Genomic DNA, 25,792 nt, shown 5'->3' with positions numbered 1-25,792 from the left:
TACAGTGGCAGCCTCTTGATTTTTTTCAGATTTTTCGCTTGGGAAGTTTCTGAGAATGGGTTCGTTAAAAAAATGATCACTTTCAACCCCCCGCCTTTCCACCTTTCCAACAAATGTCAAAACTAAGACCGACTACTACCTAGACCTTTCATTTGATACCCCACATGACTATATTTTATGAAAAAAAATGCATGTATGGGGGCTCCCCTTAAATTATATGTAAAAGGATGTAACTCACTATATGCGTGAGCGTTCACAGTTCCCACCTTTCTAACAAATTTGGTGCCAAACACTATAACCGTTTCCAAGAAAAATGCGTGTGACGGACAGACAGACAGACAGTAAACCGATTTTAATAAGGTTTTGTGTTTACACAAAGCCTTAAAAAGACATATCTAGTGTTATTCAATTTCTCTGTTAATTTTCTGATTTGAACAACTTCTTCTTATATTCTCAAGTCCTTTTGACTTTCATATATGTTGTTGAATATTAGCATCATCTTAGGGAGGAGTCTCTGGTAGTCAGAGACAATGTGGTATGCAGGGATAATGAACACCGGACAATTCCTGACTGTATCATTGTATTGCTCAGCTTGCGAAAAATTTCTGGGATTTATTTTGGTTTGAGTTTTTTCAATACTGCACTATACCTGCTCGTGCCCTTCAGGATATCATTTAATTCTACATTGCTATTTCTGTCATTGACCGTTTTTTGGTTGTTGTTTCTTAAAGGTTGCAACTCCCTTCCGTACTAAATCTCGTTGTCAATTGCATGATAATAGTTTCTAACATTTCTTGTAGCTTCGTTAATTGTTATGTTTTTGGCTGCTGAAATTTTGATCGTTTAGCTCTGTGCAATTGCATAGTTTCCATTTTCTGGAGCATGATTTCCCATTGCACGTGACGCTTCGGTGGAAACAGACCTGTAAACGCAATGAACGAACCATGTGCTATCACTATTAGTTGCAACGACCTGTTTAAAACTGATCGACTTAAGTATCCCGGATCAATGCTATCAACCGATGGTAAAATTGCTTCACGCATGGGTGCCACTTTGATGAAGTGGCGTTCTTTATGATCGACGCATTGACCAACAACTCCAATTCAAATTTACCGCAGTGACGTCCGCCCGTTCCGTCCAGTCCCGCTCTCTATGATTCTGAGTGCTGTTCAATTATCAAAGACAATGAATAACGGCTCGCGCGAACGGAGACAAAGATGTTAATTTGAACTAGTGCTGCAGCAAGCCATGAACACATTCATAGTGAGGATACCTACCATCGATATGGTGATATACCGATTGTAGAAAATTTGGTAAAGGGGCGCTAATTAGCGCTAACCAAAATTCATTTGTCAAAATTGTTCTGACCATCGACGCCGGTGGAAACTTGGATACGTTGTGCTTTGAGAGCTCCTTGTCTCTACCCAAGTTCTTAGACATCAAAGGAAAGGTGAATTAGTTTCTTCAGAAGCAGGCTTTAAATACGACTTTGTTTGCAAAGTAGGACAGTAAGCAGTTACAAAGAACCAACTTAAAATGAAATGAAATTGACCATACCGAAAAAATCATGATTGTTCTCTTGATTAAAATCCATCCGCGATGGCGAGAGTGGCGCGCTCAAATTGCGATACCAAGCGAAATCTCGGGAAGTTTAACGTATCTTGTGTCGTGACAAAAAGAAATTTGTTCGCTTGTCAATGATTTCAAAAGTGTATACTATAATACGAAAGAACTTGCATTTGCCTACAAAACTTCCGAGGGTCCTGCGAAGGACGTTATCAGTCGACTCCTTATCCACGTTAACGAGAATCTAAAGAGGTAGAAGGAACACATCATCACGGTCCTTAACAGTAGCACATCCGGTTCTTAACAGTATCACATCCTTTTGATGTTCTTCTCACAGAATTACTCATCTCTGCACCTGGAAATCCGACTTCTGACCATTGGAGGGTATTTGCGTGTTCTCTGATATCGCAAAGACAATAGCTAAAATAATCCTGGAAAGCTGCAGACAATATTTCGAAAGCTTGATCGACAGAGAACAGGCTGATATCCGCTCCGAATCCTCTTACGTTCACCACATCAACACCCTATGGATGATTTAAGTACAGTGACCGGAGTTTAGATTTTCGCTTAGCTTGCTCTTCATCAATTCTGAGAAAGCTTTCAATTGTGTGAGTAAGGAGTGTATCTGAAGTGCTCTATACAGGAGGGGCATTCCATAGAAACTAATAGCCATTATCAGACCGATACATGATGACGCAAAATATCACACGTGTTGTATCGATGTAAAATCTCCAAGGAATTTGAGGACCAAAGAGGAGTCCACGAGAGTTCCATCCTGTCATCGATATTATTTTTCCTTATTATCGATGACGTCGTTCATGCTGTCTTGTCCGAAGGATGTAGAGGAATGCTTTGGACTATCACATTTTACCTTAAACACCTCTCACCGGGTCATGGACCTTGGCTAAATGGATCAGGATTTGGAAAGGGCCGCGAATAGAGTCGGACTGAAGATAAACACCAATAAAACCAAGGTTCTCGGCAGCAGAGCAGGCGTCGATCAATTTGTATATCTAGGAAGCGTGGTTTCTGCCAACGGTCAAGAACTTGGTCGAGGCTCAGGTCAGTTATCCGTAGATAATGTGATCAGAAGGCGGAGGTGGTGATGGATTGGTCACATATTAAGGAGGGGCGGCATTTGCATTGCTGCCTCCGCGATGAATTGGAACTCACTCTCCCAACCCAGCCGATGAGTGAGGCGCCCGAAGGGCCTTTGGCGAAAGCGAGAGCATCTTGGGAAGTTGTGGGGGCCGTTGAAGTATATTTCAGCGAACCACGGACGATGGCGCTTAGAGCTGGTTGACGCTCTACATCCCACCAAAGGGTGAATGCCACTTATATAACAAAGTTATTCTACCTCCAATGGTGCCCTTACGTTGTACTCCAAAACATTATAGAATGTTAATATCACATGAAAGTGAATAGTCTGACACACTGAATTCATATCTAATAGCTAAGTACAAATGAATTCTCATTTAACCTAGTTGAGACAGAGATTCTCATGGCCTTGCGTTCCATTTCTCAACATATACATATGTCATTAGACATATAAATAAGGCTTATTTTAAACGATAATGTATGTGTATGAATCTTTAGAATTATGCAACGGCATATCCTTTGCCTTGCAAATATAAATGCCGCTTTCAGAAAAATATCCATCGTTCAACCGAGAGTTTATTAGAGTCAAACAAGAAGAGGTCAAGCAACCGCTTCAGCGAGGCCTATTATCACATAAATTTATCTTAAAGATATTCTAGAGCTCTCAAACTTATCTTCAAGTGCCTATCACCTAATGAGAGCTTTTTAAGACTCAACCTCTTATGATAATGAAACGAATCAGTCGCTCCACTCTAAATTACGAACCTATCAATACCGGTGCAGGATTTCAAGAGTTGCACGCAATGAAGGGCATATTTTTATTGACGGAAATTCTTTTTCCATCAGTTTCCTATCCTTACTCCACGTAATTCAAGTGGGAAGGTAGAAACTAGTTGTTCTATAGCCTTTGAATACACCTTGAATGAGTGAGTATTCGACAAGCATCAGAAGATACGATACGTTTAACGGGGTAGTTTCGGGCTTCTCATTTTCATTGAGCTACCACAGTGAGATCTGTACCTGCGCCCCACTAGGCGACCCCCACTGAGAAATAAAAATAACAGCTTGGGACTTTAAAAAGGGGTTCCCCGGTTACGTACATACAGTACAAAGGGCATTGACGGGGCCGTGGTACTCTCGGTAACATCTATAGCTACATGTATCCATATCTACGAACATAGTTGATTTTCTATTGCGCTAAATTCAAGATTCATTAAAAGCACTCACTCTATTCTTGCTTAGATAATTTATTGACGCTTGAAGTGGGTAGGGATCCAAATAGGCGTGATGTGATGTGGTTCTACACAATTTAATTGGTTTTATTCACTGAACACATTCCATTCACTCAATTTTCATTGAGAATACTTTAGGAGCACTTCACTTTTTCCCTTTTCAATGGGATTATCTACATAACACCAATAACACCTTAAAATCGATTTCTTTCCACATGAAATAGCAATCAAGAGAAAACTTGCATTCAATTTCACTTTTCACTTTTTCAGCTAATTTTTAAATTGTATTTAAGTTGGATAGCATTCATGGACATTTCTCTCGCGGAAAACTCTAGTAATACCGTGGAATTTTCGGCTTTCAAGTAGTTTTTACAAAGGAGAAAAGTTCTTTTGAATGAAATTAGAATCTGCGGAAAATTTTACTTTCGTTCCTATCTTACGACCTTATCGCATCACGGCTAAAAACGAATACACATCTAGGGAATATCTTCGTTATATGAAGAAGGATACGGAATTTGGGACTTGCGCAGTTTGCTGAGTGAAGGATAATTGAAAAAGCTTGACTCTCAGCCAGAGCTTAAGCAATACAGTAAATACAACTATGGTAGATAAGAACGTGTATCTGATATACGATAGGATTGAAGGAACGTAGGAGAGGTTTGTGTTTACTAAGCGGTCGGCAAATGTTTATTTCTTACTCGGAGTTTCAAATGTTTAATGAAAGTTGAAACAAAATGAGGTTTTCCTTCGGACTATATTGGAATATGCTGAAGAAATCATCACTCGCCTGTCCCGCATCTTCATTCCATTGTATCCGGTACACAGTTGTGTTAGCCTTGCTGATATCGGACTTGTCAAAGTGAAACAATATATTCAGGGTCGTTTAGAGAATATCTCCTCAGCTCGGGGGAAAAATCATGCGAGCCTTCCTAAAATTACACAATCAACCTAATTTCATTAAAGTCTCTATTGCTCTAGCTCCAGCCCCGGCGGGAGTCAAACCTTTCCCACCCCCTTTATCCATTCTGATGGCTTCCAAAAGTGGTAATATAGTGCTAATTTAGAGTAGTGAAGCATGGAATTAACAAAAGCCGCGTTTGCTATTAAAAGAAAAGCGGAAATAATAAATAACTCTCTTTCATTTGCAGTAGTGTGAGCGGTTGCTAATGTCGTTTACATAAGCATAGCGTGTCATCTACACCGCATACATACTGTCAATACTAGTTTCTGTCAGTCGACTTCATCCCTTTACCAGATTTCCCGAGAAGCCAACACAGGTATTTCTAGGGTGCCCTACACACGAATAGGGATATATCCACTATACTTTTCACCTTCTAAGATTCTATCAGGTCAGACTGCGCCATCGATACTTCCCACATAGTTGTAATTTAAGGCTTTCTATGCGTACTATATGTATTCAACCCAGTATAGAAAGCCATTCTTTCATTTAAGATGAGCAAGTCAGACCTGGTATTCCTAAAGAATAACTTGAGCGAGGCCACACAGAGGAGCTAACAAAATTGCATCGAACAACTTTTTAAGGAGGTTTGCCCTAAAAGATGGTAACAAACCGGCTGTAAAAGCGAATATCTGTGCAGGGATCCTGTTCGCACCTTCCCAAAAAATAACCACTTTTCTCCCTTAGAGTGAAATTTGCAAGAAGCACAGACATCGCTGACAAGATCTTTGAACTTCGAATTCCTCTGATACAGCGCGTGGCATTTTGTGCCTTCATGCATATGCCGTTCTGATAATACCTATTAGTTTCTCCAGAATGCTCTTAGTGAGTAGTCCTTTCCAGATATAATCCCTGTTAACGCCTTTGAAAACATTTTTATAAGGATGAAGATAATGTGGAACGGAGATCTGAACTCCGAACATTATTCCAAAATGATCCGAAGGGTGTTGATGTGGTCAATGAAGCAGGATCCAGAATGGAATGCTCCCTACCGATTAAGCTTTCAAAATGTTCTTTAACACATTAAAGCATAATTTTGGTTGTAAACTTTGCAAATGTATGTAGGGCACGCTAATATCCCTCCAATTGTCGTGCTCACGAGAGGTACCTTGCTTCGAAATCTTGACGATCATCGGCTGTTTCCAATCACCGAGAAAGATCTCGGATTCTCAGATTTTACCAATGAGTGGAAGAAGCAGCTCTGCAGAGACAAAAGGAACTGCGTCAGACAATTTTGCGGGAAGAACGTCCAGTGGGCTTCCCCATTTCAGAACATTGATGTCCCAGATGATTTCACTTTTGTTTGAAGAAGTGCCCGTATCCCCATTTTACGGTAACTAACCACTTTATTTGAAGGAGCAGTACGTATTTAGATTTTATGGCGAATAGGTATTTTACGCACATCATGGTAGAACTTCAGATCAGATGTTACACGAGTGAGAACCGTGGTGATATGTTCTCTCCAGCTTAAGAAGCTGCTCATTGCCATAGATTAGTCGACGTCACTGATTGGACCATCGAAAGACCTGACAGTGTCTGCAAGTTCTTTTCGGATGCAGTTTACTGTGGTGAAATCGTTGATTTTTGCGGCTGCTTTTATCCTCCTGTCCAGGTTAATAATAAATTCCCTTTTGCAACGGAGAGCGTCATACTATACTTTTTGAGATTTGCCGCGACATTGGAGCTCGCAAGCAGCACGTTGTCTTCGGTTCGCACTTGCGATGAGAGCTTTCAGTTTCCTACGTTCATCAATCTACTTTCAGGCCGCGGAATTTAGCCAGATCTTATGACGTTCCTTCAGGACGTGGCCAATAAAGGCACTTGCACCAAGGAAAAGAGCATTTTTGATGACTGCCTAAAGATTGTCAATGCTCTCCGGTGAAATGTTCAAGACGATTAGCGTCGATGTTTCCTACCTTTTCGAGAAGATACGGATCCAATATCCAAACAAACTCCTCGCTGATTTCCCACATTTATAAAATAATTTCTAAATCTATGACTGATGGCGATGTTGTTGTTCTGATTAGATCGTGGTGGTCAGTTGAAACCCAACTGACTTTTTGGCTGGCTCTGCGTTCAAAAGTGCTCCCAATAACGAGGCGGTAAAACCTGCTGAATGCCGCAAACCTCTCTCTTTTGTCATTTCGTATCGTACATCCGATGACCTTGGCCTTAGGACCCATCACGATCGAAATGTCACCTTTAGGTAGCTTCTTCTGAACTGTGTTGAGTTGCTTATATAACGCCACCTTCTCTTCAGCGTCGGAAGTCTCGGTTGGCAGTTGCCGAGGAGCGCTTGTGCATTCCAAGATCCAATTATAAACGGTCGACGAAAGCATGTGATCTTAGCCAAAAGATCACTACGATTCCTAGGCATGGTAGCCGTCCCCAAAGGATAAGGAATTTCGGGATTTGCAGGTTGCTAGCCAAAAAACCTATATGTCTATCCTTTTTAATACAACCAGGGAATAATTCTCGGCGTGGTCCGTCGAAAATTACCTGACGGAATAGATTTGTCTCGTATAGGAAGGGTATATTGTAACAGTGGTAGTACCATGAAGTTCGATACGTAGTCATTTCCTGTCAACTCTGATGTATAACGAGGCTCCTGTATCTTTCCTCACAGATAACTTGGTCGTGGTTATCACAGCACAGCGTCCAAATGTGGAAGTCTAAGAAATACAGGCGCGGTATCGATACTGATTCATCTACAAGGCATGGAACTTCGATTATAAAAAGAAATTATGGTGAAGCACTCCTTCTATCTTTTATGAGAATGAGAAATCTATCGTTGGCAAAAGTGAGCAGACTTTCGATCGCAAACATTTTTTTGAGGCGGAATACGTTATATTTCATGATATTTGTGAAGAAACTGAAATATTATAGCATCACGTTTAATAGTGCTCCGGGCAAGGTCCTTATCTTTTTACGCTCGTCGATTGCCTTCAGGTTTCCGTTCTGGCTAAGAACGTATCATGCCAGCCTTTTGGGATATGGTCGCCAGCTTTATTTATGTCAAATATAAAAGCGCTTCGCTGGTAGTCCAGTACTCCTCGATATTTTCCTTGGAGTACTACTGGACATGCTAGCTTTCATAGCTAATTTCATAGGTTCTCGTAGGTTCTTTTCAAATCAAATCCGCAATGATAATTATTGGAATGAATGAGTGCTGGAAAGAAACGGGGGACTACCCATCTTCCAGCCTTTAACGGAAAAATTGATTGCAATATTGAATATGACATATACTTTCCAAAATGCCGTCGGGAATATTTCAGATAAAAAAGAAATTTATTTAATACCAGAAGGAGCTGGAGCCCGCGGATAGTAGCCGAAAGACTTTATTGATCAACCCTTACCTCACAGAAATTTAGTATATAATGTGTATTATTATTATGTGCAGTCTGTCGAAATGCTCTCTGTACTCATCATGTTCATTCAAGGGGTTAGCTAAAATCGTTAGATTGATTTTTTATTGTATTTTTTTAATTATCTGAGAATACATCCTTAAGATTTCAAGTTGAAAAAAATTGACTGAGATGTGATAGTTAAAACAGAAGAATCCGTATCGCAAGCAATTTCAAAATGGAAATTTAAACGCGTCTATTTATGAATAACATGTTTGAAACCGGTGCCCAAAATTACTCGGAAACTACTGAAACGATCTTTTTGAAACTTGGAGATTATTAAAAAAAAGTAACCGTAATATAGTCGAAGAACGATTGTCCGCGATTTCGTGAAATGTGCATATTTTTTGAAATCCTTCGATCACAAAACATAAAAATATATTCTTTTCGACGGCCGTTTTTTAACACAAATGTAAAAAATTTTGTGATAAAAAAATTACTGAAAGTTGTTCAATGCATGCCCTTTAAGATAATATAATTATTGCCTAACAAAAATTCATAGTTTTCTTTAAAAATAAGAAGTGAAAATTAACTTTTGGCACTACAAATGGGGTTAACTTCTGCCTGTTGCGGTGAAATTTTAATCACACTTCTACCTCCGATGTCACGAGCAGGTTCATCCGCTCCTCGGTAGAATTTGGGTGATGCATTCGGAATTTGGACATAGTAGTCCGTATCTGCCGTTGGATATTTGCCAGATCAATCTTCGGCTCATGATGACCTTTGCGGATGGCTTCAAATCGACATTGGTCTAATCCAAATTCCATCCGAATATTACGATTGAACAAGTCTACTTTTAGCAACAAACGTCTGACTTGGTCATCAGTGCCAGTATATAACTTGATTTTATCAAAGTACATCAAATGTATCAATTCGTACTTAGCACATAGACCATAGTTTATTGTGATACCATGCCTTCTAGCATCATTCAGTAACCATGAAAGAGGTTCAGCGCCATGAAAAAACCAAAGGGGATCCTACGAATTTGCCTAAAAGACTCCCTTCCGTATACAAATGGGCTCTCGATGTTGGTAGCCTCAGATGAATGCACCGATAAGGTGGTATGCCATGATTGTCGCCAAAAACTTTATTAGTTTCAGATCAATGCGGTGTAAATGTAAAACATCGACTAGCCAGATGTGTAGGACGCTGCCAAATGCATTGGTATGATTGATATAGCAACTAAAGATTTTTTTTTTGCCAACTGGAAGCCTGTGCTTTGAAGTCGATAAAGAGTTCCTCTTTGCACCCCCTCAATACGATTCAGTAGCCCTTCTGCTCTGTCTCGAGGTGCGCATTGACCCTTCCACTAACAATGGATGTTATGAATTTGTAGAGGGTTGGTAAGCTAGTAATCGGCCGCGCGCCGTCTCTTTTTTAGGGATAAAGTAGGTAATTCCCTCAGTGCGGAAGGGTGAAAATTCCACAGGCCGATTAATGGGCTGGTTTATGCTATGTGCCAACTGACCGTGTTTACTGGTAAACTTTTCTTACCAGAAATTCTGCACTCGTTTCAGACCGGAACCCCTCGAGTTGTTCGAGCTGCTTAGAGGTAATCCACCCAGTATGCTGCCCCAAATTGCTCTCTAATATTCTTTTGCTTCCGTCACCGAGAATTGCACTGTCTGGACGATTTGTTGGGATTCGTTGAGAAATCTAAAAAAACTCCGCTGGTTCCTCGCCTACATTGCATCCTGGATACGTCTGAAGCGACTTTCGTCATACTGTCGCAACCCACTGCATACGACAGAAAGTTTTTTCTTTAGTTTGTTCAGAATTTAAACTTTCGGAGTCTCATTAGGGATAGAATAGTATCAGTAAACCCTCTGCACTTTATTCATCAGCCGTCTGCTGGCATTGCCAGAGCTAATTTGACTCAGCATAGTAATCTCCTGCCGTAATGAGTCTCGCGATGTTCCAGAGGAATTCTCCATGGTGAATCTCTTCGATCACTCAAACCAGTAACGCGAAAAAGAATTTTCTGGCCGTGCAATCTGACAGCCATAACTGCACCACAATACACAAGTGATTGTAGTTGCAGTATCAATATATCAGCCCAGCTGAGACGGAATCTCGTCTTTGATTTGAGATAGAATTCTCGGAGTTATTGGAAATGCACAAAGCCTGGGAATACCTGGTCTATACAAGGGATCCATTTCCGAGTATTCCACACACGTTCTTTGGAATTCTTCCCAAACCTCAGTCGGACGGTGAAGAAGAGTGTTTCGGCAAGTACTGAAACTGTTGCCTGTAGTGCGACGTGGTGTTGTTGATGCTGCGCCTTTGGCTTCATCGACTCTTGGTCGCCAGTTTCCGCAATGATCTAAAGTCGAACAAGCTCCCTGATGATAGCCGGGATTGTGTCGCTGCGAGTTATAAAGCGGTACTGCTATGCGATTCACTGCATAGCCAAGTGTGCGAATTGAGAGAAGCGTTCGACGAATCTCTGGTGCAACAAGGGGCGGTAAGGTTTTGTACCTGCCCCTGCTGTTATTTCGTAGTAGGAGCTCATGATGAAGAGGTTCATATCCTCAATGCACTGCATCCGCTGCCTACGCGAATTTGCTGAAGTGGTCGCCACCGAGTAAAACAGATGCAGCAGGTGGAGCCCTGCTGCTGGTCGTCACGGCATCTAGCTGTTGAACTGCTTCACGAATAGCGTTTCCATGCAAAAGCTGTCCAGTACCGGACCTCATTTTTGGATTTGCATTTCGTACCTATTTGCCAAGTGCGCTGATAGCTTCCTCGGTAAGTACTCTGCAAGACTACAAAGTTCCTGTACTTCCCTCAATTACCCCTGAGACGCTGCGGTGACTTACAACCACTCAAACTAAAGCCATCCATTACTCAATTATTTTCCAGAGTTTTATTTTGATGATTATATAATATAAAAGACATATATAATAGTACCCTCTTTGTTTATATCCTTCAACTAAGCCCATATTGGGCGCCACAACATTTCAATCAAAGCGAATTACTGTCTCATAATAATCACTCATAAATAAATACGAAATTATAAGATATGACCATGTCTTACACAACGTTTATCATTTGAAGCGTTAAATTTGTGAAACGTAATCCAACAATAAATACACCCTAAGTTTCATAACCGCAGAACTTCTCTTTCAAACTATTATCCTTTTACATACATATGTATAATACATACAAGTGTATCTGGATTTATTTCCACTGTATTTAAGTTTCTGGTTATTTGCACTCTTGTGGAGTTCGTATTCATGAATTCTACCCTTTGTCATATACGCATATATGTTACATATGAGCACTTCATTTTGTTTTCTGATTTCCTTTTCGTAATCTGACTTTTTGTCCAAGGATAAACGATGTTGTTTGCTTCCCTTTTTTCTGAAGCAACATCACCATCTTTTATGTAGCACATTCCAACGTACGTAAACATGTCTCCTGCACATACTTATAAACAATAAGAATTGTAAGCATGAATGGAAGAAGGATATCATCCACGAAAGATGTAGTCGCATATCTTCATATAAATACAGAAACCACCAAAGATGTGGCTTTTACTTCACAGAAACGGGGTTTGGTTTATTCCTGAGAATGTAGTTTTTCCAGGGAAAATTTAGGCCACCTTTTACATAGGAATCTATTTGCAGAGAAATGTTATTATGGAACAGTTCCGGTGATGGGAATCCAGGTAATTACAATGTAAGAAAGTCCTGTGGTATGTTATGTTGTGGTTAGAGGATGTCAGGAGTTTTAGTTTCCTCTAGCGATTCCTATATTCATATGTATGTACATATATCTAAAAAATATATGTGCAATCAAATCTTAATAAAAGTCTATGAATAGATATTTCAAATATAAAATGTGAGTTCCCCCCTATGTGAGCATTAGGACTTCTCAATTTGTAGTAATGTGAAACCAAACATTTAAACGGTTTCTTACCCCGTAGAAATCTTGCAGAAAGTGAAGACAGACAGTTCCCTCCTAGACCTGGTTGAACACGCAAACCGGATAGGACGCACGCAGAAAGGCGATTTGCTCCTTAAGCTTAGACCTGGGGACAGTAACTCCCACGATCTACGTCGTCACTGGGCAAAGCAGCGGAAGTAAAGGTGAACCAGGAGTCAATGCTGATCAAATTTAAGGACCTAAATGAGATCACCATAAAAGCGGAGATCTGTGAGGCCTTAAAGGTTCAACTCGGGCTAGATTCGATCCTTGAATCCAATGTGATAAGGCTCCATAATGCATATGGTGGTACTCAGACGGCCTTACCATTCGAAGCAGTGAAAAAGGCTATTGCTGTTGGCAAAATCCGCGTCGGCTGGGTCAGCTGTCGACTGGGAGAATAGATATCGCCAAAGAGGTGTTTCAAATGCTTGGAATTTGGACACATCTCGAGAAACTGCTCAAGCAAGTACGATAGATCTAAGTTAAGAAGATGCGGAGGAGAAGGGCATATTGCTAAAGAATGCAATAGGAGGAAACAGAAGCTTGTGCTAATCTCGAAGCAAAATAAACCTTTGGGTGATCCCTCGTCTCGTATAGGCCTATATACCTGCTAAACGGCATTGGCAAACTCTTCGAACGGGTCATCTTCAATAGGCTTGTTCCAATCACAGAAAAGGAGGATGGTTTCTCAGCCAGACAGTTCGGATCCCGAAAGGCAAAATCTATTGTCAATGCGATTAGCATGGTGACGGAAATTGCGGAAAAAGCAATGGAGATCAATAAAACTTGCGCGGTAGTTACTCTCGACGTGAACAATGCCTTTAACACGGCAAATTTGAGCAAAATAATTGTGACTTTAGCCAAATTGGGCGCTACTAAATACCTGGTGCACATAGTCATGGAATTTCTCCGGGATAGGATACTGTGTTACGATCCGGACGATGGACCTAAGACGTATAAAACAAATTGCGGAGTTCCACAAGGATCAGTTTTCGATCCTCTCCTGTGGATAATTATGTATGACGGAATTTTAAAGCTGCAACTGCCCAAAGGAGTGACAATCATTGGCTTCGCAGATGACATCGGAGTGACTATCGTGGCACAAGATATTGATGAGATTGAGGTACTCACAAACGAGGCAATTTTTGAAATCAGGTCTTGGCTAGAGGAAGCTTGTAGAGCATAAAACCGAGGTAGTTTTGATTACCAAACGAAGGAAGCAAACGTCGATAAAAGCCAGGATTGGTGAACACATCATACAGTCGTAGCCAATGCTTAAATACCTAGGAGTCATGATTGACCAAAGACTGAAATTCAAGTCCCATTTTGAAAATTCAGCAACCAAAGCTTCCGGGGTGGCTACATTGTTGGCAAGAATGTTATCAAATATAGGTGGACCTAGGCAAAGCCGTCGTCTCCTTATCTCGAGAGTTGTCCGCTCCATCTTGCTTTATGTAGCTCTAGTCTGGGTACCGTCTTTAAAGTTAGAAGCAAATAGAAGGAAAACCGCAGCTCCATACCGATTCAGTGCATTGCGAACGTTGTGCACTTACCGTACAATGTCAGACGAAGCAGTCCGTCTGATAGCAAGCATGATTCCCATCGACATCTTGGAAAACGAGGATCGAAGTCTCTATGACCCATCATATGGAATCGGCGAGTCCTGTGCCTATCGTCGGCAACTAGCATGAAACGAATCTATTTTGTAATGGCATAAAGATGGGATAATTCACCTAAAGGACGCTGGACACGCAGGATTATTCCAGATGTCTCAAAATAGATCAAACGAAGGCAAGGTGAGGTTAGTTACCACCTAACTCAATTACTAAACGGACACAGAGTATACCGTGTATACCTTTCTCGCTTCGGGCGTGAGGACTCCTCGTATTGCCCGACATGCGTGATGATTCCGGAGGTTGCGGAGCATGTTGTTTTTAACTGCCCGCAGTTCGCCACACACAGAGTAGAGGCGAAAATTGACGCCGGGGCACGGTTAAAACCCGAAAATATCGTTGACCACATGCTAACCTCTGAAACATCTTGGAGGGCGGTGGAAAAATTAGTGAAGGCGATCCACAATCTGCTGGGGATGGAGGAGCTTCGGAGAAAAGGCGCAGTTCGTAACTGATCCTCCCTCGCGACGTAATACCGAAATTGCAGTCCCGCAGGGTAAGCGAAAGAGAAGGAGGTGGTTTTAGTGAGTAAAAGTTTCACATAACCGTATGACAGAAGTCAGCGGTTGGTTTTGAATCTTTCTACATTTCAACGCATAAAAAAAACAAAAGATAGGCAGACAGACAGTAAACCGATTTTAATAAGGTTTAGTTTTACACAAAACCTTAAAAATGCACTTTCCTAAATGCGTACGGAAGCCTATGAAATAGCATCATCATCAATGGCGCATCATCCGATATCGGGTCTAGGGATGCCTTAATAAGAGACTCCAGACATCCCGGTTTTGCACCGAGGTCCACCAATTCGATATCCCTGCCTGGCGTCCTGGCCTACTCCATCATTCCATCTCAGGCAGGGTCTACCTCGTCTTCTTTTTCTCCCATAGATATTGCCCTCATAGACTTTTTCGGCTGGATCATCCTCATCCATACGGATTAAGTGACCCGCCCACCGTAACCTATTGAGTCCTATAGATTTCGTCGTTATGTAGGCTACGGAATCGTCCATCCTCTTTTAGGAACGAAAAATTCTTCGGAGAATTCTTCTCTCAAACGCGGCGAAGCGTTCGCAATTTTTTTGTTTGCTAAGAACCCAAGTTTCCCAGGAATACATAAGGACTGGCAAGATCATCATCTTCTACAGTAAGCGCTTTGACCCGTTGGTGAGACTTTTCGAACGAAACAGTGTTTGTAAGCTGGAATAGGCTCTGTTGGCAGCCAAGAACCGTGCGTGGATTTCATTGTCATAGCTGTTATCGGTTATGATTTGCGATTCGAAGTTGTTCGTTCTTTGGTTTTCTATGCTGATGTTGCCATCATGTATTTCATGTTACCTTCAATAATATGTAGCCCAAGATCTCGATCCACTTGGTCGATCTGGATGCACTGTACACTGTATATTGGTCCTTCCAGAATGTCAACATCGTCAGCGTAGGCCAGTCATCGGGTGGATTTGAAGAAGATGGTGACCCTTGAATTGGCATCTTCATCGCGGATCACGAGATGTATAAGGCTTCAGCCTGATGACTTGTTGGTAAACCTTCCGCGTCTGGTGCGGTTGCTCCTTGTACTTGTCGAGTTCACAGACCTGTTGGATCTCCCAGGCTTCCTTTTTCTGTCTGTGAAGTCGCTTCTCCACTCGAGAGAGTTTGTGTTAAGCCCCTGCGCGCGTTCACGTTCTTTGAGAGTGTAGCATTACTCGGTATGCAGCCAATTTTCTCGCGGCTGAGGCCAAGTATGTTTGTGACCGTATTAATTATAACGTTCTTCCGGTGGTTGTGAAGATCATTTGTTGAGACTTCATTTACAAGAGATCTTTTAGCTGCGAGTATTGCGGCATCCATTTCCCTTTTATAGGTGCAACGGAGGGTTTTGTTGTCGATGGCTTCAGTATTCACTTTCACCTGATTATCAGAAAGTATTCTAGACGGTGATGTAACACGAGCCCGGAGCGCCATACCAACGAGATAGTGATCCGAGTCTCTGATGTAGTGACTCTTCTCTAGGAAACGCTGTTGCATCAGTCTTATATTGAGGTAGGGTAACGGCTACTTGCCGGGCAGCATTCGGTCTATGCAGGGAGCACACGTTACATGAGAAAATGCTCAAATTGTTATTTCGGTTTCGTTCCGGGGTTCGTCATTGTCAACTGCATCCTGTCTGAGGCTCCTTCCGTGGCTTCGTAACGTTGGTTTTCCGTGTTGTCAGCCCCAACCAACCCCTTACCTCCTAACCTGGAGGGCGAGTTGGTACAATTTGTCCCGTTTTTAGGCACGGGAGACTCGCTTTCATCCGTCTGGGTCTATATTACCCTTCGACCGTCCACCTTGTTAATCACTGAATAGAAAACATAAGATACACCACTAACTTCCAACGAATTTGCTTTCTCGATAGTTTTAAAAATACTCTTAAATTAACAGCAAATATTTAGCCTAAAACAAAAGTTGAAATTCATAAGAAGGATCTCCTGCATACCATTTGGTAAATGACATACTTAATAAATAGATACATATTACACATCATAAATCATATTCAATCATCCATCCATGTGAATAACCTTTGAATGATCCTTCAATCATGTATCGAAAGCATTTAACACTACACTGCACAATATACAAATCCCTCCTGGACAAACATATATGCTTACACATATTTACGTACTTCGAAATATAACCACTTTCTATAGAGTCCTCTTAAAGAAGTTTCTTTGTCCTGCATTTTCTTGTTAAGGAGCGGAAATAGAACTTCCAGTAGGTTCAAAGTTTGCCAGAGATTTCAGCACACAAGCGGATGCGAAAATAAAATGAGCTTTTCATGGACGGAATTTAACATGTGGTTTATTATTATGTTTAGGTGTATATCCATCCATGTACACAATGATGTGGGTATACACACACTTGTTGCTTACTCCGATAGTTTGAATAATGGTTAGCGCCTTCATAGTGTCAGCAGACCTATTGAAAGTATTCATGCTGGAGAGCCTGAAAGGAAGAATGAAGTTATGATAAGTTGACTGAAAATGATGCAAATAATTGAAATAATCACCGAAGTAGACACTCAGGAATTTTTTTGTTTTGCGAGAGGGTCCTTAACTTATATATGTATGTCTCTTGTTCACTTCCTCGTGGAGTGTACGAGTATGTAGTATTTTTTTTTCTTATATCATTTTTTTAAGGTTTAATATAAAACTAAAAAACTAAAACTACTAAATCAATTCAATGCCTGTCTGTTTATCTGTTTGCCACTCTCAATTATCTATTGTCATGAAATCTGGTGAGAATATGTGGTTCGTTAAATTCTTTACATGCAGCGTTAGGAATAATTTTGTCTTAATTTCCAAAAGGGTGGGGGGGGGGGGGGGGGATGATGTACGCTTAACTGCGGGTGCTTTGTGCCATACATTCTCATTCCAATGCCGAATTTAATTCACTTTACTGAACGCTGCCCGTCAAATTGTCATATTTTGTGATTGTGGTATTTTCGTAGCTTCGGTTTACATATCTTTTTTGCATAGTGTACTAGTTCATGATATCTGTTTTATTTGGCTCATCACGGCCTTTCTTGATAAAGTCAATAATCCCCCCAACCATTTCCCAACATTCTCCATTCAACTAGCCTTTTGTGTTCGTTGTTGCGCTCAAAAATCTACATACAGCAGATTCGTCACCCGCGCATTGCTTGAATTTTTATGGTGGAAGAAAAGCATTGCACATATTTGACGTTCTTCCATCACTTGCGCGTGGAGAATTCCGCGCATCTTTTTGATGGTATTTGCACCGTGTATGTAACCCATGCGTAATCGGCACATGCCCGAATTAGCTTCTACATACCTAACCCGCATATATACCATCACATTCCATATCGCCTCGAATTGGAAACTACCATCTCTCCAATGATGTGCCAATCGAAGAAATCCTCGAGGTGCTGAAGAAGAAACTTGTGGTATGCTCGCATCCGTAAGTATCAAAAGGTTCTTCCAGAACCAACGGGGATTATACAAAAATCTCACCAACTCAGGTAGGGAAAGTAACTTCGATCTGGATCAGGCAGAAAACTTCTGGAGAAGTGTTTGGAGCGAATCCAGCCGTTGCAATTTAGAAGCAGCGTGGCCCCCACACCTTATGCATTCATGCGAGGCCCTCCCCGAAATAACCATGCCTGACGTAACTGAAGTTGACGTAGAAACAGCCCTTGACAAGGCAGGTATCTGGAAGGCGCCAGGAGTTGACAAGTTTCCCAACTTCTGGCTGAAGCGGTTTAAGAGCACTCACAGGATATTGGCAAATCAATTCAACCATATGATTGCCGATCCCGATTTAGTTCCACAATTTTCCACCAAGGGGATAACTTTTCTCATCCCCAAGGAACAGGGTGCCGCTTGCCCTTCAAAATGCCGACCAATTACTTGTCTTCTTACCATCTACAAGGTCTTCACTTCAGTTCATCTTGATTAGCGAACATCTCAAGACATCTTGATGTTCATAAATTGATAGCTGAGGAGCAAAAAGGATGCGCAAAAGGCTCCCGAGGCTGTAAAGAACAGCTTATAATTGGTACGGTCGCTGTGAAGCAGGCTGTCCATCAAAAACGAAATATCTCGACAGCCTACATCGATTATAAATAAGCCTTCGACTCCATATCACATTCGTGGTTACTACAAGTGTTACGCTTGTACAAAATCAACCCGAATGTCGTTCTTCTCCTGAGAACAGTGATGAAGAATTGGAGCACGAAGCTATCGGTATCCTCACAAACATCAGGAGAGATACCAATCAGGCGTGGCATTTTCCAAGGCGACTCTCTAAGCCCACTGTGTGGCTTTGTTTGGCGTTGAATCCACTATCCCATATTCTGCATGAAAACAAATATGGGTTCCAAGTCAAATATGGCATATTGTCGAAATGTATATTGACGACATCTAATTGTATGCCAAAGACGAGAACCAACTTTGCTCCTTGCTGGACGTCACCATCCAGTTCAACAGGGATATCGGCATGCAGTTGGGTTTGGAGAAATATTGCATAAAAACAATTGTTCGGGGAAAACACACCGACAACAAAGGATACAGCCAACGTAGCATCGGCATTGAGGGTATGGATTCGGACGACGTCTACAAATACCTCGGCATATTGCAAGCAACAACACATGCTGCGGCAATAATCAAATCTAAGTTGCTGGGGTGTCCGGATAGCTCAGTGGTTAGAGCACTAGGCTGTCATACGGAAGGTCGCGGTTCAAATCTCACTGGTGGCAGTGGAATTTGCACCGTGATTTGACGTCGGATACCAGTCGACTCAGCTGTGAATGAGTACCTGAGTCAAATCAGGGTAATAATCTCGGGCGAGCGCAATGCTGACCACATTGCCTCCTAGTGTACCGTTACGGTCTTGAATGAAGTGCTCTAACACATTTCAAGGCCCTGATCCAATATGGATTGTTGCGCCAACGATTATTATTATTATTAAGTTGCTGGGGGGGATTTGAACGGTGTCTGGATCTTGTCCTTAAAACTAAGCTGTGCGGGAAAAATAAAATCATGGCAATCAACACCTTCGCCATTCCCGTCCATCTATATATTTTCGGTGTGATCCACTGGAGTAAAACGGATTTAGAATCTGTCAATAGACGGGTAAGGATAGTTCTTACAATAGAGCTGCCGAAAAATTGAGGATCACCATCCCACGTCATCAGGGAGGAAGGGAATACTTGATTTAAAAACGTTGCACCACAATCAAGAGCATTCTTTTCGTGAATTTTTCTATGAGAAACAATCCTCTAGCCAAATACATCAGGCTACCGTCATGGCAGATAAAAAATTATCCCCTTTGAACTTGAGAAGCAGAGAATGGGATCCCAAGTCGAATGTTACTTCAGTCCAACAGAATGTCGACATATGGAAAGAGAAACCCATTCAAGGAGGTCAAATAAAAAATTTGTTGCTGCAATTCAGGATGCTTCGCTCCCAACAAAAAATTATAAACGGTACATTCTTCAGGACTCCTTAATCACCAACTCCAGTTGTAGGTTATGCAACTGTGAAGAGGAGATCATCCAGCATATAACATCTGCGTGTAGGATGTTGAGCAGTACCGAGTATGCCATCCGTCATAACTCCGTCTGCAAGATTCTCCATCAAAACTTTGCCTTGGAGTATAGCTTAGTGGCAACCTACCATCCTTATTATAAGTATACTCCGCAGAGAATTTTGGAAAGTGATTGGGTCACACTATTGTCACCGACCACAGTGTTAACAACAATAAACCCGATCTAGTTCTGCTTCTCAAGGAAGAACGAACGTGCTTCGTAATCGATGTAGCTGTATCGTTGGACCGGAACACTGTTGAAAAACAGCACGAAAAAATCCGGAACGGCCCCTTGGCAGACGATATGACGCAGACTTGGAGACTACAAAATATTGAAGTAGTCCCAGTGGTAATTTCAGCGACGGGATTAGTTCCGCAGAACTTACATAAAGCGCTGAAAACGCTCGATCTTAGGGCTGGATTATACATGGAGATGCAAAAAGCGGTTATCCTTGCAACCCGTGCTATATTCCGAAGAGTCCTGTCCGGTAACAATCTGACTTAGTGGGCTTCAGTTTTGATTCGTACTGTCTTCGATTTAAGATCCATGTCTCTGTAGTGTAGAACCACCGCGTCATTGCTTGAAGTGTTTGCGACAACCGGAATGTAGCAATACATTTTCACATGGTCGCACACACTTTGCGTTAAAACGCATCATCGCTGTGATGCTGACCTTTGGATGTTGCCTTCAGCCCATCCTAAGGTTGGTCGCCCCTCGGTCTGGTTGGGCGGGAAGAGGGTCCGTGGGCTTTTTTAACTATATATTGAGTCACAAAATTCGATATCGATGGAAGGCAGCAGCATACCATGAGTCAACAGGTTCAACAGTTTTCAAATAAACAAATCGGAAACCGAAAGCTCGGTTCTGCAAGCATAAAAGGGTGTGTATTCAATATGTAAGAAAATTTCGGTGTTCGCAGCAAGTAGATCATAATGTGAATGAACTCAATATATCAGGCTGTTCCTAGAGTCTGTGATATTGAAACTAAGCCCAGTTTGAAAAAGTACTACTCAAGACCTTTCATTTGATACACAATCAGTAAGGTAAGATAGTACAAACCTACAGATTCGATCGTAGATAAAGGGATTCTCTGCCTTTGGCGCTCTAATGAAAAAATTTCAGTCAGTATCGGTTATTTGTCAAAAAAGCATGGTAACCGCTTTGAGTGATGCGTACCCCTTTTGTGCTTTGAAGCAGTGTTCCTCTGTACATACCCAAAAGGACCTCAGATGTGGTATTCCGCGACGGCCAAGTATAGTAAAAAGCTGAAATCGTTCATCAAGAAGTGGTTACTTACCCGATATTAAGAGTGTCACAAGGTTGATGACCTTTGAATCGCGGTACAGTAGGGTAAATGAACAAGGGATATGAAAAAGATAGGCAATATTAAGACCCAAAGGACTGGAAGTATCACATGAAACTATTTGATAGCATTTGATTCCAAATAGTTTGAAGTGGTGAAGCACAGTGAAGAAACCATTGCTCTCCGGAAAGCTTCTTGTCAAACATCTCGCTGGTCTGTAAAATCACCTGATGCTAATCCGATTGATAATACATATATGGGTCTGCATTGACGGAAGCTTCGAGAAAAATGTGAATGTGACCTATGAGCAATTGAAAATTGCTTCTTCTCGAATGGGCCGAAAATTTGGTGGAAAGTATGCCTAGGATATAATAATAATAATAATCGTTGGCGCAACAATGCAATCGGATCTGGGCCTTGAAGCGTGTTAGAATTCAGATTGTAACGGTACAATATGGGACTACAGTCCACTGTAGGAGACAATGTGGTCAGCATTGCGCTTCTCTGTGATTATTACCCTGATTTGGCATGGGCACTCATTAATAACTAAGTCGCCTTGTATCTACCATCCACCCCGACCTTCTGAACTGATATTCATAAGGTTTTCCTTTAAAGCAAAATCTTAAAAAATGATAATCAGGACAAAGTTAATTCATCCTTGACATATACGAAAACCTTAGGTTCTTAGTCAATGTAGCAATTTTTAGGCTTTGGTTTATAAGATTTCAGTTTTGCAGCTCCTTATTTCAGTTCGAAAGAGGATACTTTTCTTCTCTTACCAATTTTCAGGGCAAGAATTTTTATATATGATAACTCCTTTGCTTCCTACCCTGTCACTGCGCTCTTACTATTGCATATATGTACGCAAGTACAGTAAAGTCCCTTATTCTGTATAGGTTTTTGGATAGAAGACTTTGTTTTGCCTTCATTTTATAACTTTAACCCGACTGTCAGAATTGCATTAGAAATAAGCTAAACTCCACCTTCATTAGAGAGATACGAAACTAGCTAACCTATTGAAAGTTTAGGTGAATACTATTATAATTAATGTTATACATTAAATATATAACCAGAAATTGATCCACCAACCTCTGCCGCTGTCAGCCTCTTCATAGGATTGTAAGTAAGTAATTTGGCAGTCAAATCGATTTCTTCATCATTTGTACAACTTGGAAATAAGGATTCCCACTTTTGACCATTTGAATGAGGGAATCTTATTTTATTGTAATCAGGCAACGTTTTCAATTCAGGCCAATCGAATGTTTTTGGGCTTCCCAATGTTCGTATTACCAATGCCAATTGTTCAATATCGGTCGTTCCCTGTTGAAAAAAAATATTTAATATAAATAATATGTGCATGTTCTTGTACTTCTTTAAAAAAGACTCTAACCGAAAAAAGAGGAACTCCACGAAGCATTTCTGCTAGCACGCATCCCACTGCCCACATATCAATTGGAGGTCCGTATTTTTGTGCACCCCAAAGGATTTCTGGAGCTCTGTACCATCGTGTGGATACTTGAGGCGAATATAATTTCTCAGGATCGTCCTTCGCATATAGACGTGCTAACCCAAAATCTGCAATTTTTAACGTACCTTCTTCACTTATTAGTAGGTTTGCTGGTTTTATATCCTGTTTGGGAACGAAGAAGGATTTGGTGAAAAAGGATTTTTGAAAGAAAAAAGGGCATTATATTTTATGGGATTTGCAATTGTTAGCCAATTTTAGTATTTCAGCCCAATTTTCACTTTTTTGGGACGCTAGAAAGTAGTGTATACTTAATTAAAAGGAACCATCCAGTCCCCCGAATCTTAGGCTTGAAATATGTAAATCGATCCTCGTTTTCAAAAAGGGAACAAATGGTTCCCGAAATGCTGCATATGCTGCAATTCTATAAAACTCTCTAGTCGAAAATAGAAATCTCATCAATGGATTTACAATTGAAAATTGGTTACCAAAAACACTTTGTACTTAATGATACTGTGGGTAACTTAAAACTGATTTGCATTCAAAATTCCGTAGAAATTTTCGATAACTACATTTTTAAATAAAAAGGATAATATAAACACTAGATCTCACTCGATGCATAATTCCCAGATCGTGCAAATATTCCACACCCTTGAGAAGCATTTTCGTGTACTTTTGGACGTCTTGCCTACAGAGCGGAGACTCTTCATTCTTAAGCCTTCCATGGAGGGTATGTGGCATGTAATCGAAAACCAGAGAAAGTCCTGTTAAATCAGGAAAAATGTCGTTTAGTGCTAAAATCTAGAAGAAGAATATATAAAAACTTTTATTGGATCAATTTATGTAAATCAACTTACGAATTCGCAGTCACAATTTTGAAGGGCCTTAATCTCTCGAATGGTATGCAAGGATGTGCTCCCATACTTGGTCTTGAGGGCAACCTTTTTTATTGCAACTTCTTTATTTGTGTGTAAATCAAGAGCTTTGACTACAACTCCATGTACGCCTTCGCCAATTTTACCAGTAACTTTGTATCTACTTGTTGTGTACTCTTCCATGTCAAAATTGGGCTCTGAGTTGAATACTGTCTGAACTGGACATTGACAGGATTGCTTTTACTCTGTATCCTTGGCGACCAGATTGGTTACTATAGCAGCATGTTGTTGGAAGGTTTTAGAACAGAATAGTTGATGCAAAACTTTTAATATGTGGGAATGTTCGGGGGAGTGATAGTTTAATTTGTTTTATTTGAAAGAGCTGAAATTTGGGTGGAATCATACACAGGAACAAGACTTTTTTGACCAGGCGATATTTTTATTAATGCATAATTAACATCACGTATTTAAATTTCAGAAAAGTAGGACGAAAAGATAAAGGAGATTTGGGGAACGGGGTTTTAATAATTGCCTTGACTATTCTGTTTAGATAGGGGTAAAGCGGGGGTTATTACTGTTGTGAAAGATAAGAATCCAAAAGGAATGGTATGACAACTAATGCACTCGTGTGCGGTTGACGCTTTTTCTGGAATTATCTGCATATTTAGCTAATACGTCGTCAATGTACGATATTAACAGGGATTTATAAAGGATTTTCTTGAAAATGTACTTGGTATCGTCTTCACTTTTGAATTTGTTGGTAAAGTGGCGAAAGATCTGTTAGACGCAATTTTTGTCCTTAGTATGGAAGTATCTGCTCCGAAAAGAAACTAAAAGTAGCGAGTGGTCTATGCTGGTGCTTACAAAGTTCATTAGGGTAAACTTTTGGTATCGCCAGAGAAGGTGCAGAAATTTGAGGGCACCATTTACTAGGCTTAGCACCTTGTCGGTGTTAAGGATGTTGGATAAATTACAGGTGAAAGTAACGCCAGGATAGGAGACCTGCTTTACTGTCGATTTTGTAGAGTTGTGTTGAGTTACAAGGATAGTTGTCATGGAAAGGAATTATGCCAGTGTACCTAATGTTAGATATGTGTTTTCTATCTTTATGATCGACAGCGTAACAACCGATATCCGGTCTAGGCCTATCTTAATAAGGAACTCCAGACATGCCGGTTTTGCAACGAGGTCCACCAATTCGATATGCCTAAAAGCTGTCTGGCGTCATGGCCTACGCCATCGCTCGATCTCTGGCAGGGTCTCCCGGTTCTTCTTGTTCTAACGTAGATATTGCCCTTATAGACTTTCCGGGCTGGATCATCCTTATCCATACGGATTAAGTGACTCGCCCACCGTAACCTGTTGAGCGGGATTTTATCAACAACCAGACGGTCATAGATTTCGTCGTTATGTAGACTACGGAATCGTCCATCCTCATGTAGGGGGTCAAAAATTCTTCGGAAGATTCTTTTTTTCCTGCCAAGAACCCAAGTCCCCCAGGAATATGTATGGACTGGCAAAATTGTTGTTGTTGTACAGTAAGAGCTTTGACCCTATGGTGAGACGTTTTGGGCGAAATAGTTTTTGTAAGCTGGAATAGGCTCTCTTGGCAGCCAAAAACCGTTCGCGAATTTCATCGTGATAGCTGTCATCGGTTGTGATTTTCGACTCTAGATAAGAGATATTACCAACGATCTCAAAGTTGTAGTCTCCTATCTTTATTGTTCTTATTTGACCAGTACGATTTGTGATTATCACTTCTTTGTTCTTTGGCGCTGACGTTGCCACCATGTACTTCGTCTTACCTTCATTAATGTGCAACCAGTTGTAGATCTCGGGTTGTTCATCCCATAAAGTCAACATCGTCAGCATTGGGCAGTGTTTGGGTGGACTTGAAGAGGATGGTGCCTCTCGCATTTACATCGGCAATGCGAATCATTTTTTCCAGGGCCAGGTTAATAAGAACGCATGACATGACATCCCCTTGTCTTAGACCATTGTTGAAGTTGAATGGTCTCGAAAGTGATCCTGTTGCTTTTATCTGCAACGTATAATTGCTGGACTGTGTGATATTCCCTTTTTTGTGTATGGGGCAGATAATGCCTCGTTGCCCGCCGTCAGGCATTGATTCGCTGTCCCACACCTTGAGCATAAGTTGATAAACCGCTTTGTGTAATAATTGGTCGCCTCCATATTTAACCAAT

At 41.1% G+C, this 25,792-nt stretch overlaps 2 protein-coding genes across 3 annotated transcripts in view; both read right to left on the bottom strand.

Annotated features, from left to right (window-relative positions):
* LOC119652964 (gamma-aminobutyric acid type B receptor subunit 2) overlaps positions 1-4,345 on the bottom strand; it is a 41,838-nt gene extending 37,493 nt beyond the window's left edge. For both annotated transcript variants that reach the window (XM_038057361.1, XM_038057362.1), the window contains exon 1: positions 3,892-4,345. The gene's annotated coding sequence lies outside the window, so the exon portion shown is untranslated. The remainder of the gene's footprint in view (positions 1-3,891) is intronic.
* An 11,970-nt stretch (positions 4,346-16,315) lies between these two features.
* Positions 16,316-23,830, bottom strand: LOC119651922 (cyclin-dependent kinase 20). Its single transcript, XM_038055750.1, has 5 exons — positions 23,571-23,830; positions 23,326-23,514; positions 22,639-22,878; positions 22,338-22,568; positions 16,316-16,842 (listed from the first exon to the last, which is right to left on the bottom strand). Exons 1-5 carry the CDS (start codon positions 23,769-23,771, stop codon positions 16,816-16,818), a joined length of 888 nt encoding a protein of 295 aa, XP_037911678.1. The 5' UTR covers positions 23,772-23,830; the 3' UTR covers positions 16,316-16,815.
* Positions 23,831-25,792: the final 1,962 nt, after the last annotated feature.

This window comes from Hermetia illucens, chromosome 3 (assembly GCF_905115235.1).
Source record: "Hermetia illucens chromosome 3, iHerIll2.2.curated.20191125, whole genome shotgun sequence".
NCBI classification, from domain to species: domain Eukaryota; kingdom Metazoa; phylum Arthropoda; class Insecta; order Diptera; family Stratiomyidae; genus Hermetia; species Hermetia illucens.
The sequence above is the reverse complement of the archived record's forward strand: the minus strand, read 5'-3'. Positions and strand labels throughout refer to the sequence as shown.

Bases quoted from the DNA above. Each gene is read 5' to 3' on its own strand.
- LOC119651922 (XM_038055750.1), bottom strand. From the start codon at position 23,771: ATGGAAGAGTACACAACAAGTAGATACAAAGTTACTGGTAAAATTGGC. The intron at 22,879-23,325 runs GTGAGATCTAGT...GTTCCCAAACAG, and splicing joins ATCTGGGAATTATGCATCGA to GATATAAAACCAGCAAACCT. The intron at 22,569-22,638 runs GTTAGAGTCTTT...TTTTTTCAACAG, and splicing joins GTGGAGTTCCTCTTTTTTCG to GGAACGACCGATATTGAACA.